We start from the raw sequence: 12985 nt of genomic DNA on the forward strand, positions 1-12985 counted from the left end.
AAAATAATATTCATTGCAGGCAACAACTGTGTGAAGAACAAATATGATTATGAAGGAGATCATGAAGTAGGCAACTGCCATTAATATAACTGAATATTTTCCTATTCACTTTTCCTTCCATAATTCTACTCCAGAAATAAACAGGATTTCTTTAGGCTGCAGCAAAATCATAACTCTACCACCCACTTGCATGTGGCAATGCTGGAGAATGTAGAGAACAAACTTTTGAGTGGTATGCTTGGATTTACATGGCAGTGGGTCCAACAAGGAGCTTCAGAGCAAAAACATGAAAAGCATAGCCCTGCTCCAACGTCCACAACAAAATAAGTATTCTGATGTTCTTGCTTCCATTTCATGGATTTTCTCTTTAATGCTGGTTTCCTTATAGGGGCAGGTTGGTCATTGTCCATAAATTTACTGAACATGAAATGAATGTTTTCAACAAACAGGGAACACTATTTTGAACATAAAGACAAGAATTTTAAACTCTTGCCGATTCTTATCTTCAATTTCTGCTCTTAATCAAATTATTTTCCTGGGTGTGCAAGAGTAGCAGTAATTTCATTTAACTTCCATTCTATTTCGTAGCCCAATAACTCATTAGAACAAAGCCGTCGATATCCTCTTGTACAGCTCATAGAAACACCCTGGTTTTAACCTGCTGCTGCTGTACAAACTGTGAGACTTTCAGGAAAGGTTCACAGGGCATGAAATTTTCTAAAAGAAAGATACTAGCCCTGTGTCAGTAACAAGCTTATCAGCCACTCATTATTCCAAATACAAAAACGAAACAATCTCAAAGATACCATTCTAAGGTTTGAAAGGTCCAGTTCAGTTTGTGACTCTAAAATGACACGGTAAACACTAGCACCTCATAAAGCTGAAAAGGTTGATTTTTGAGGATAAAACTGGTTATGAATATAAACAGAAGTCGTTTCGTTACATGGCTGAATGTACAAAGTGGTCAGGAAATAGGTCCACCAGCAGCCTTCCACTGTATGGAGCTCGATAAGTGCTCGATGCTTTAAGTGTTTATTGTGTCTGCTGCTGAAAGCAATGAGCCTGGGTACATTAATGTGATATCCTTACAAAATAAAACGTGAATCCAAATGGAAGGCAAGAGCCTACTTTAGCTAAAAGAATAAGACCAACCCAAAATAATAAGTGTTTAGAGCCACAGGAAATATTTATTATCAACATTAGTTTGTGTTATGTTTTATTTTTCTGTACAACATAACTACTGCATAGCTTTCACAGCTGGAAAAAGCTTAAAGAATCACTCAGAGCCAACATGTACACAAAGGGAAAATTATTTTATCATCTGTCCAACATACATTCAGTGTTCCTGAGAAACTATCAGATCTGAATTGAAACTGCAAAACCAAAACACCTTCAATCAGCAGAATCAGTTGATTACCACTGCTACAGGAATGTTACTTTACTGCTGTTACCATATTTAGTTTAATCCCTTGATACTGGAAGCTGGGATCTCCTTGATGCCAGCCACTTATCTCAAGCGCATCAGTGCAAATTAGCCCAAGCCTGTCCTTTGCGAAAGAAAAAGGGAAGAGAGGCAAGCACTCGCACATAATGGTGTCATCCTGGTTTTAAAGCTCAAAAATATCTGACCCTTGTATTGCCGGGGCCAATGTGCAGTTCTGTATCAGAACAGTTCTAGCACACACACCACAAAAGAAAGCTACAACTGTAAGATGTATTAGTAGAAAATGAACTAGGTTGTCCTAGTAGGTCATTTTTCCCCCTCTCTGCTTCACATACGTAGATCTTGAAGTTAAATAGTTTTAAAAGGTCAGAGTACTGATACAAGATTATACTTCTAATAGTAAAAGATTTTTATTATTAAAACCTTAAGCTGTTCTAAAAGCAAGATAAATGGATATTCCTGACAAATTACACTAAGTGAATAAATTCAGGTACTTTTTAGAATACAACTCTGCTTCCTAGCATCATGGTGTGGTATGGCTTTTTATTGCTAAATTGTCAGAAGATTAATAAAACTGTAGCAATCTGTTTACAAATTAATAATTGCAGGCTGATTGGATGGAAGGAAAAATATTTGTCCTTTGACTTTCGTTATCTTTTTAAATGACATACTGAAAGCTAATCTCAGCATTTTTTCTTTACACTTCATTTCTTATGGCAAATAATTAGCAGTTACCAATATGCACCGTGTAGCAATGCACGCTGAAAGCTACATGTCACAAACTAATGGCGTTTCACAAGCCTTGATCCAAGAACGGAAAAAGTGATTGGAAATTGTGCTATTGGCTCTGACCAAATGGATACAGAACAAACTAATACAAACTGGCCTGTACCAACAGCGCTTCAGCAGATGAATGCAGGTACAACAAATGGATACACAATCCCAAAAGGAACTTTTATGCCTGTCTTTTGCAGTGGTATATATACAGATCTCCCCAAAAGCAGTGCAGGGGTTTTTTTGACATAGAGACCTAGTGAAGCATGAAGTCACCGCTTACTCTGACAAAACTTCTAAATGCTAGAATACCCCCACACATCCAAAACCAGAGTAAAACCGGTCACTTCTTTGTGTCTCCATAATGTTAGTAGCTGTGCACTTAAACATAGCTTTATGTACTTGGTCATCATTAACTACGTAACTACCTCTGTACCTAACAAACCTAAACAGTTACGACCTCGCATCAGTATTAGCCCTTTACTACTTTGAGGTATTACACAGAAACATGATTAAGATGGAAGACTCTCCTCCCTTCAAAAAATATACTCCTTGCACTTAGTATTATTTTCTTGTCATCTAATCCATTCTATATTTTCAGAAATCCCACACAATAAATAGCTTATTTAATACAAACCATGGATTTTCAAATCCCTTCAGAATTCCTCTGGTAAAAAAAAGACTAAGTAAACAAAGCACTGCTTTTCCTTTTAGATTGTTCCAAAAGGGAGATAACCAACTAATCCTAAGGGAGCAATTCCTCAATACTCCAAAACAAACATGCTTACACCCTAGCGAGTACTTTGAATGCTCTGAAGCAACATTAGTAAGGCAGGGAACGCAGCAGAAAAGAGCTGAAGTTGGTCGGGGCAGCTGATGTACTTTTTTGAGGATTCCTGGCTCCACAGGCCAGCAGAGAGAGCCATAGGGTCTTTTAGTCAGCTGTGGCATTTCATGGAACAAAATGCATGGGAAGCTGCGTTTCTATTCGACATTAGCAAACTCCTTTATGTGTTGCAGTTTCCAACTTCACTCTCATTTACTGCAGTCTGTAGCACAAGCAGCCAAAACCAAAGCTCTGATGATAAGCAGGACTGCGGGTGGTTTTAACTGTTCCAAGAGGGAGGCATTGACCTTCATCCACTCACAGATAAAGTGGCCTCATTCCTACACTTCCTTCTAGATCACCTTTGTTTCTTTGGGCAACCTTTTTGACAGCTTTTCCAGGAAAAAAATAAGAACAAAGTTTTACCTCTCAACACTCATGACAACCCAGGGCTATTCTCAAAACCAAGTTATTCTGCATGGATATTGTATCCCCAAGGTAACTGTAGTTAACAAGTTCCCAATACAGTTTCCCTTTAGGACCTATAAAATATCTTTTTTTAAGCAGCCACCTTGTGCCTTTCATTTCTTTCAAAGAGGGCCAGTCACTTCTTAGGTTACTTGCTCCCTTCCCACTGCCACATAGCTCTAACAGTACATGTTAAACAGTGAAATTTGTGGTCAGCCTAAGGTGCCCACAGCGATTTCTAAGAGTCCCTGTGGTGCTGCCCCAGAGCCTCACATACTCTCATTGAGAGACCAGTCTTGTGCACTAGCACCGCAATTGCAGTGCCTGCACAGACACTGAGCTTTGCCGTTCTGACCCTCGGGCTGCTCTCTGCTACAGGATCACTGGTGAAAGAACAACTGTGCATTCAGGGCACACAGTCCAGTACAAGATAATGCTTTAGTCCTGAAGTATCACAAGTGCTCAGTTTGTCCCTTCTTTGGAAGGAAAACGTTTTCCAGGGAATTGTGACATATACAAATGTCACACAAGTATCAAACCCACTAGGTTCCAAAGATGCTTGAGCTTCAGCACCTCCTCAAAGTGCCAGCCCCCAGATCCCAGTGGGATCCCAAGAGTCAAGCTACTTCCCAGAACTTATGCTCCTACTGCCAGGGAGCCTGGGCCTGCTCTGTCCCCCCCCGACAGCCTTCCAATTAGGGCAGTGACACAGCTGTACCCCAGTGCCATTAGGTGGGTTGCACAGGTGTCACTGCCTTAATTGCAAGGTGGCAGGGCTGCACAGCTGTCAGAGGACATTGATTTGGCCCGCAGGATTTGCATTCCTGGTAGCAAAGACAAGATCCCCGTCTGGCTGTGACAGCCCAAGCTGAGTTTATGGGTATGACAATTAAAAACAGGAATAAAAAAAAGAAAACCAGGCCAAAGCCTCTCCCACCATGTCAAGTCCCACTCACAGCCACAGCCATCTGCTCCCCCATTCCCAAGTACTGCAATTTCTGCCAGCTGGTTCTGGGGTCCTCAGGGGATTTCCTGCTGAGAACTGGCTGTGATCATGGACCTTGCCATATCCAGGAAAAGTCATACAGAAGGTGGTTCCACACCATTTAGCTGTAGGCTGCACACAATTACTGGAGAAATTCTTACCTTCAAGCGGCCATTTTTCAGCATTGCACAAAGCAGCCCCCTCTGCCCCCCAGAGGAGGATAGGCAAGCCACCATGAAACCCGGTGTAGCGAACTGGAGCTATCCTACAGCAGGAATTCGTAAAACAAACATTTGCATGTTTAGGAACACTAGTTTGAAATCAAACTGCTTTAGAAGTTCAGGATCTCTATGTTTTAAATAAAACCACTTAGTCAGAAAATTTAGTTCAACGTTTTCTGAGGAGTCAGCCTCCCTCCTTCCTACTGAAAATTCTTTCGTAGGGCAGGAAAGTCCAGACCCATCCCACAAGGTCTGACGTGGGGGAGATCCCTCACTAGCTTATCAGAGTTGATGCAGACTCAGAGTCCCACCGTGCATTGCAAACTCACATTTTCAGCACCAGACCCATTTTTTCTCACAATACTGTTTTCACTGCTAACCAAAAAGTTTTCAGAACTTCTCCGCTCACCCCCATACAAACTGCATTTTAGTAAAAAAGTTGGAATTAGAAAACAACCCTCAAGTTACTTAATTCCATGTAATTTTTGTAGCCAACTGCTACTATTTAAATAGGATACCCCAATATCAGAGCTTAAGATTAGTCTTACAACTGCAGTTAGTTGCCAGCTCTTCAAATTTAACCTATTTTTGATTCAGCCTTACAGTATAACAGCACATGAGAGCTGCTCCAGCTTCTCTTTGCAAGAAGGAACAAATCTCAGCCTATTCCAGGGAGAGGAAAAACTGAAATCTGACCCAGTGTTACATCACAGAATCCCAAAATGGGTTGGAAGGGACCTTTAAAGATCATACAGCTCCAGCCTCCCAGACATGGGCAAGGACACCTTCCAGTAGATGAGGCTGTTCAAGCCCCATCCAGCCTGGCCATAAATACCGCCAGGGATAGGGCATCCACAACTTTATGGGCAACCTGTTCCAGTAGTGAAGAATTCCTTCCTTATGTCCAATCTAAATCTATCTTCTGCCACTTTAAAACCATTGTCCCTCAACCTGTAACTACACTCCCTGGTAAAAAGTCCCTCCCCAGCTTCCCTGTAAGCCCCCTTTAAGTACTGGAAGGCTGACAGAAGGTCTCCCTGGAGCCTTCTCTTCTCTTCTCTAGGCTGAAGAACCCAAATTCTCTCAGTGTGTCCTCATAGGAGAGATATTCCAGCCCTCTGATCAAACCTAACTATAAATTCCACGTAGGACTAGTTTTCCCAAATTGAAAATGCTGTCAAGTCATATTTCACCAAAAATCACTACAAAATTACAACACCGCAGTCTAATTTGAGTTAGTATTATTTGTGCCAAATCTTAAAAACTGTACCTGAACGATGCCCAGCAAGGTAGTTTCTAACTGGCCACAGACACTTCACTGTACAGGACATGTTACTACAGTTCTGTCCAAGAAATATCTAGGAGTATGTCTGAAGAAAACATTCTCCAAAAAAAAAAAAATCTGCATGCATTTCGTTTTTAAAACAATCTCCTAACAAATTTAAACAAGACTGCAAGGGATCAACATTGTATGCATTATACTGATGTCACCAGAATTGTGCATCCACACTTATTTTAATAGTAAAATACTAAACTACTGACATGTCAATAAAGCAACAGGTTAATGGGAGGCTACATGGCTTCTCACGTTTCGATCAAAACAATAGAAATACTGACATACTGTGGCAAAAAATTAGTATAAATAGACTTTATTGAAGTCAGTACTTCTGTACCGACGCTGAAGATTGTGTCTACAGAAGCACAAGTTGTAACATTTCACAACTTCTAAAAGGAATGTCAACAATTACAACGATCATGCATACCATGGTCGATAATCACATTTTTAGAAGCATTTTCAACCATTTCTAAAGAAATGCTTATAACATTGTTATATATAGAACTACTTTCAATAAACTGCAAAACATTGATCAGCTTTTCCAGTATGAGCTACAGTGTCAACACAAAAGGGAGGCATAAATGTTTAATTTATGAAATCAGAATGGAATATTTACTGTAAAGAAAAATTAAAAAGCTTTCAAATAAAGGCCATTATAGAACCAAAGTGAAGAGCACAACTTGAACTTTGAATCCTTTCATCTCTTAAAGCTGTCCTCTGAATAACTTCAGTTCAAAGCATAAATTCAGTATTGTGAGTATTCCTTGGACTGAAGTTTGGCAATGATGCGATCCAACTGTCTCTTTGCTTCACACTGCGGAAAATTGCTCATGTCATAGTATTGAGGGGCAATTTTCACCAGCCTGTCAAAAAAGGAAAAGTTTGTTACTCATGCTCCAACTTTAAAAACGCTTCCTACAGAAATTCTGCAACCGAGGGAAACAAACTTTTCCTGCCATTTTCAGATTAATGGAAATTTACACACATGCACCCACACCTACATCTCAGTCCCATCCTGTGCAAGTACCCAAGTCCAAAGCAAAAAGCATGCACTCAAGTCTAATGAGACACTCCTGTTCAGCCCTACGTTCCTTCCAGACCCAGACCGCTGCTTTACCACATGCCACAGCAGCCCAGTCAGAACTGCTGCCTAATGTCAGTCCTCCAACCACAGAAGTGGCTGCACGACAGCACAGTTTCAACAACAGCTGAAAGGCCTCCAATTTCCCCAGAGCTTATAACTTGGCAGTTTAGGTACAACCTTAAAGATTGGCAAGACTATTCAGATCTCTGCTCATCTGAACAGGATAAGGCCTCCAATTTTCCTTGACTAATCAATACTATGACAAAGCAGGCTGTAGCAGTTACTACTGTTCCTTCGTATTTTAAGAAAGCACTGAATCCTGATCAAGTCCTTTCAGAGAAGTTGCAGACATCCACTGCCAGGAATGATCTTACATCTTCAGAATAGAAACATCTACTGGTATCTCTTAACTTGGGTACACCAACAGGTGCTAGGACTTATGCACAAACCCAGCATTTCCAAGTAGCTCCTTCCCAGAGGGCTTACTGAAGTATCTGGTTTCAAATCAAGCATCTCTGCGCATTGCATAGAGCCTGACATTCAATTTTACACACAATTCCTACAAACAGAAACATCCACAAAGGAAACCTTTAGTCATCTAAAAGATTGAGTCCATGCCGTTGCCATTCCTCAAAGACATTTTAATAATATTAGCTTCAAGAGAGTAAGAGGAATTACCTCAGTTTAAAAAAGAAAAAGGAACAAGAGTTTTACAGTAAGTCATGACTGTGTTAAGACTTTTGGCTTACCATTCTGGCTTGATGTCTGTACATGTCCGGATGTAATTCTTTGTTGTAAGGACAAACTCATTATAGAGCACCCATTCTGGTTTGTGATCAAGAACAGTGGAGGGATGCAGCTGCACCACCTGGTTATCTTTTACCGTTAAGTAATGCCCTGTTCGCTCCAAATGTGCCACCTAAAGAAAGACATTCTTTTGTTATCACAGGCAATTTTAAATTAAGACCTTTCAAGCTGACTGTTAAGTGTTCTACACAAAATGCACTATCCCAACTCCCAAGCCTCAGCTAAATTTGATTACTTGACCACTTCAACTACTCAGGGTTTTTAATACACACAATTAAGATGCCAGATGTTTTTGCTAACTGCCACGGTAAGTGTATGTAATAATATACAATTCAAACAATACACAAAAATAGTTATCACCCAAAGAGAAGAAGCATTACAACAGCCATGCAAACATGAGCATTGGAAGGGAATATCTATCGGACAGGTCTGTAACATCACACAAAGTCAACGGTGGTCTAGTACAGCCATCTGCTTCAAGTGCTACACTGCAGTAGCTACCGGGACCGGTATGCTACAGCGTTACCCAGATTTTATTAGTGCAGTGTTTCAGTGGTAATTTTACTGATGTATTATTCTGCAAACCCTCTTGACACACTGGGCCTGAAAAAATGTCAGTCCAGTAAGAATGGGACATTTAGTGTGTCAGAAATAACAACAGTCTTGTTACAGCACGAGCTTCAGAGCTGGAAAATGTAGGTTCAGCACCACACTTCTGCTGTGACCTTGGTGAAAAATCAATTAACCTCTCTCTGACCAAGCTTCTCGCTCTGTGAAGGGGAATAATACCTACCTCGCTGAGATGCTCCGATACCTAGCTCATTAAGATTTAGTGAAGCAGACAGTTATCCTTAGAAGGCTATCCCTATAAGAACAGTTAATCTAACAGAACAGGTAACTAAAATTAACCTTTCGATACCAGTGACTCAAGATGGCCCTGGTACTTACTTCATAACATACACACACACACAAAAACCACTGTAAAAAGATTAAACAGGACAGACAGTGGCTGAAAGCTGTTTGAAAGCCATTTTTAAATCAGAACATCGTTACTCGTTTTCCTTTAATACAAACTGCGCAATTCCTTGTTTTCTTAATTCCTAGGCATATCTCAACTCTTTTTTTTTTTTTTTTTTGCCTAGTCACAGGTAAATTCCATTTACTAGATTAAAATCCCTGGATTTCTAAAGCAATAGCTACCTCAAGTTTTCAGTCAGAATATTTCCTTAGTAACAAATTAGAGTATGCTTTTGTCATTTTATGATATTAATATCCAGAACCTGTTTTAGGAGTGGGACAAAGTATTTCAATAGTCTGCAAATCTTTTCACCAGAGATTTGAGAGATTACACTGCTGCTTTATTTCAGGTCTGGGAAGCCAACAGAGACTCTTTTAAATGGAGATTAACAGTGCACTGCCCGTAACGATTTAGGCTTAATTTCATCCAACTCAATCCAATCTTTGCAAAATTAAATAGCAGTATAGCTGCAAACCATGCTAGGCTAACAACTCATCTGTCACAGACCTAGCATAATCACAGCACATGCTGCTTTGGGATTATACTTTTTTTAAATGAAATATTATTTTTAAAATAATTTCATTTTTCAGATCAGAAGTAAAGCATGCATATAAAAATATTTGGGTGCTTTACCCATTTCTGTTTGTCCTATATAAGGAGAGAACAATTGATTTTATTTAGGTTTCATTCTAGAAGAGAGTATCTGGTTAAATTTAAATCAATACAATTTACCTTTACCACCTCAGTCTCTCCAAGGTATTAAAATCAGTATAGTATTATCATATAGCTTTACATACAATTTCCTTTTCCATGTCATTTATAATCATAGTAGAGAGCTCTATTTTTGTTTACTTTGCATTATTCTTAAATAAGCAAAAAGACTCTAAAGTAACTAATCAAGCATATTCAAAGAAAAAGAGGTGCTACAGAAAAGTACATTTAGCTCTTAAATTTCTAAGGAAGGACAGGCACTGGAATAACCAAAATTAAGAAACAAAGTTTCCTTAGAAGATGGATGTTAGGGATAAGTCACCATTAATTGCTTACATACTACTACGACTTATTTTGATTCTGAGCTAACACCGAGCTACAATATTTATCCTATTTAGAAGCTTCTATTAAATGTGACTGTGAGCACAGAGATCAGTAAGGAACTCCACATTCAGTAATGGCAATACTCATGAAATCTGTGCCAGTGAAGCTGTGGCTCCACAGCAAGCAATGATGATGTAACTGCCAGCTACTACATCTTCCTGCTCCCTTATGACCTGAGCTGTTTCAGCACAGCTGACAGAGCCAACTCTGCCGCTTCTCTGAAGGTGTAAGTGACTCACCAGATCACTCTGCTAAAAGAGCTTAACATGGGCCCAGGCTACCCCACAGCTGATATGAGGGAGCACACAAGGACACGTGGGAGGCGGCATATACATATGTTCCTTTGAAACCCTGGCACGCAATCTACTCCAGTGTCTTTAAAACAAAATGCAGTGGGGGCTGGGCCAGTAGTCCTCCATAGCTCCCTTCCAACCTCAATTAGTCTGTTATATTCTTCAGAGTATAAAAAAAAAACCATAAGCTTCCACAGAAACCACACAACCATACAATGCATGTCTAGGAAGCAGGCTCATTTTTCAGTAAGCAGTGGTAGTAAGCAAAATATTAGGAAATACACTTGAACCTGGAGATCATCCAGGAACTTTTCATGTATTAGTATAGAACATGTGTGAATTGGGCTACCTGAACAAGGGTAGGATTGTAAATCGAGGGGAAAAACTACTAACACTATCGACTACACAACATAAGGAGCTACACAAACACGACTGAAGGATCATACAGAGCCAAGCCAGCCGATGCATGCCTGCAACAGCTTACTCTGCAAAGAAACCCCCACCGCTAATGAAATAGAGACAATTACAATGCTTTAACAACATGACAAACCCACACAGAAACACTAGCCACCATAGGAAATGGTTTGGGTTCAAGTTCACATAACAGAGGCTTAAAGATGTCACAATTTTATTAAGAATGATACATCCTCCTCTGAAATTTTCCATGTGCTTGTGCTTATTTATTATGTATCACGTCACTGAACCTCGAAGGGCCAACGAGGGGTCTCCAAACATGTCGAACACTGTAAATCCAAACATACTTAATAGCACAAAAGCAGAACAAGCATCGCAAGATTCAACCTGCTTTAGGTTTAAGGCTGCAAATTTTTTCAGGCTCATCTTGACAGACAGTTTAGAGAAATGATTGTTTCTCACTCATCTTTATCAAAAAAGAATGCCAACATGCACCAAAGGAGCAGTGCCAGTTGCTTGGATTTCTGCAATTTCTGCTTGCAGAGTATACAATCGTGTTTCTGAAGCTATTTAAATGTTTTAAATTGTTCTTCTGCATTCTTAAAGAGCAAAATGAATACCATTAAATGCACTGGTGACCACCTTCCTGTCATAAGTTTACTTTATTACCATTCTATTATTGCAGAAGCCTGATCCATAGACTGCAAAATGTGCATCAATCTATATACAAAATAGCACCAAAGACTGAGTAGAAGCAAAAATTACTAAGAGTAAGATGATGCATCTTTAAGGCATTTGCGTGCCTTTTCAATTCATTTCTAAGTTTCCTTCACTTACTTCCTGCAGTATAATTTTTTTTTTGCTTAGTCTTTACCACAGTTACTTCAGCTACATGTCTAATAACACTTAAAACTATAAACTTAGTTTTTCTACTTTTGTTGACTAAATAAGTATCTGTACCTAGTTGCTGAGTTTTGTTGTCAAATTCAATTGTGTTAAAGCTGTATGACTTGCCAGTCCTTTTCCCTTCTTGAGACAGGATATGTCTAGCACTAATGTACTCAGAAGGCAGTACTGCTCTGATGTATTTTATTTTCAATGAGCAGTTTAAGTGATTTTACAAGCGTCACTTCTCTATTTTATATATACTTCACGTATTCTAACGTGATAATAGAAACTGAAAAAAGCCAATAAAAGTTCTCCATTATAAAAACTAGAAGAAATCAGGGACATAGCACAAAAATTTTGTAAGATACTAAACTTCTTGCCAATATCTATCCTTCCAGAAGTTTTTCCACAAACAGAATTGCTGGCAGTTTAAAACTATTTTACTATCCCCTCTGCCTGTCTATGGCAGATTTACTGGGATTCGAGTTTGTATTTATATACGAATGGTAAAAAGATAATTCATCACCAACAGAAATTCCACATTTATCAGCCACTAACACACAACTGAAGGCAGGCAGGCAAATATATAATTAGAACTAAATACTGTACAATTAATACTATTTCAATACTTAATACAGGTCCACAGTCTGACATCAACCACAGGTCTTGATCAGCACAGAAATTCCCGGAGTGCAATTTTATGACTCATTTTAGGACACTGGGCAATTACCAAAGTAGAAAACAATGCAGGCAGTGAGAACTATTTCAGAACAACAGCCGCCACTGCCCTTTTCCACTTCACACTGCATGCTTAAACTTACAGTTTGAGGAATCAACTTCTGCCATGTGTTGACCATAGACCTTCTGGCAAGGCTTAAATTTTCATCTGTGTGAGCCTACTACTCTATTCACACCAAAAATATAAATTCTGATCTCCAATACCCAAGCAGGAGAGACCAAAATGCTACCTACACCAACAGTGCAATTCTATATCAATGGCAGGAAAACACCTATTAGAGGAAAAGTTTCACTGAACAAATGGACAATGCATCATTTTCCAATGGGATTTCCAAGGACCTCCTATAGGTCCAAGCAAATGAAGGAAGCCATAGGGCACTGCCAAACTGAACTGCAACTGTGGCAAACCAGACCTGCCTCAACCAGCTCAGGCCAAACAAAGCTCGTTGGGCAGAAGCATTCTTTGTCTTGCAAAATGTTCAGGGAATTAAAGGTGTAGGTGGGTATATGTATTACAGTGTCCACCAAGAAAGATAAAACACGTCCCAAAAGCAAGGACTGAAGACAGCAACTAACCTGCTTGCCTGAAGGGTT

At 39.5% G+C, this 12985-nt stretch overlaps 1 protein-coding gene across 1 annotated transcript in view; it reads right to left on the minus strand.

Annotated features, from left to right (window-relative positions):
- Nucleotides 1–1176: 1176 nt before the first annotated feature.
- The window catches only part of DHX15 (DEAH-box helicase 15), a 49426-nt gene continuing 37617 nt past the window's right edge, over nucleotides 1177–12985 (minus strand). The window contains exons 13-14 of the mRNA XM_054064730.1: nucleotides 7888–8057; nucleotides 1177–6917 (exon numbers count right to left, since the gene is read on the minus strand). Of these exons, the coding sequence (XP_053920705.1) occupies nucleotides 6800–6917; nucleotides 7888–8057 (288 nt within the window). The 3' untranslated portion in view covers nucleotides 1177–6799. The remainder of the gene's footprint in view (nucleotides 6918–7887; nucleotides 8058–12985) is intronic.

Source organism: Cuculus canorus, chromosome 4 (genome assembly GCF_017976375.1).
Source record: "Cuculus canorus isolate bCucCan1 chromosome 4, bCucCan1.pri, whole genome shotgun sequence".
Classification (NCBI taxonomy): domain Eukaryota; kingdom Metazoa; phylum Chordata; class Aves; order Cuculiformes; family Cuculidae; genus Cuculus; species Cuculus canorus.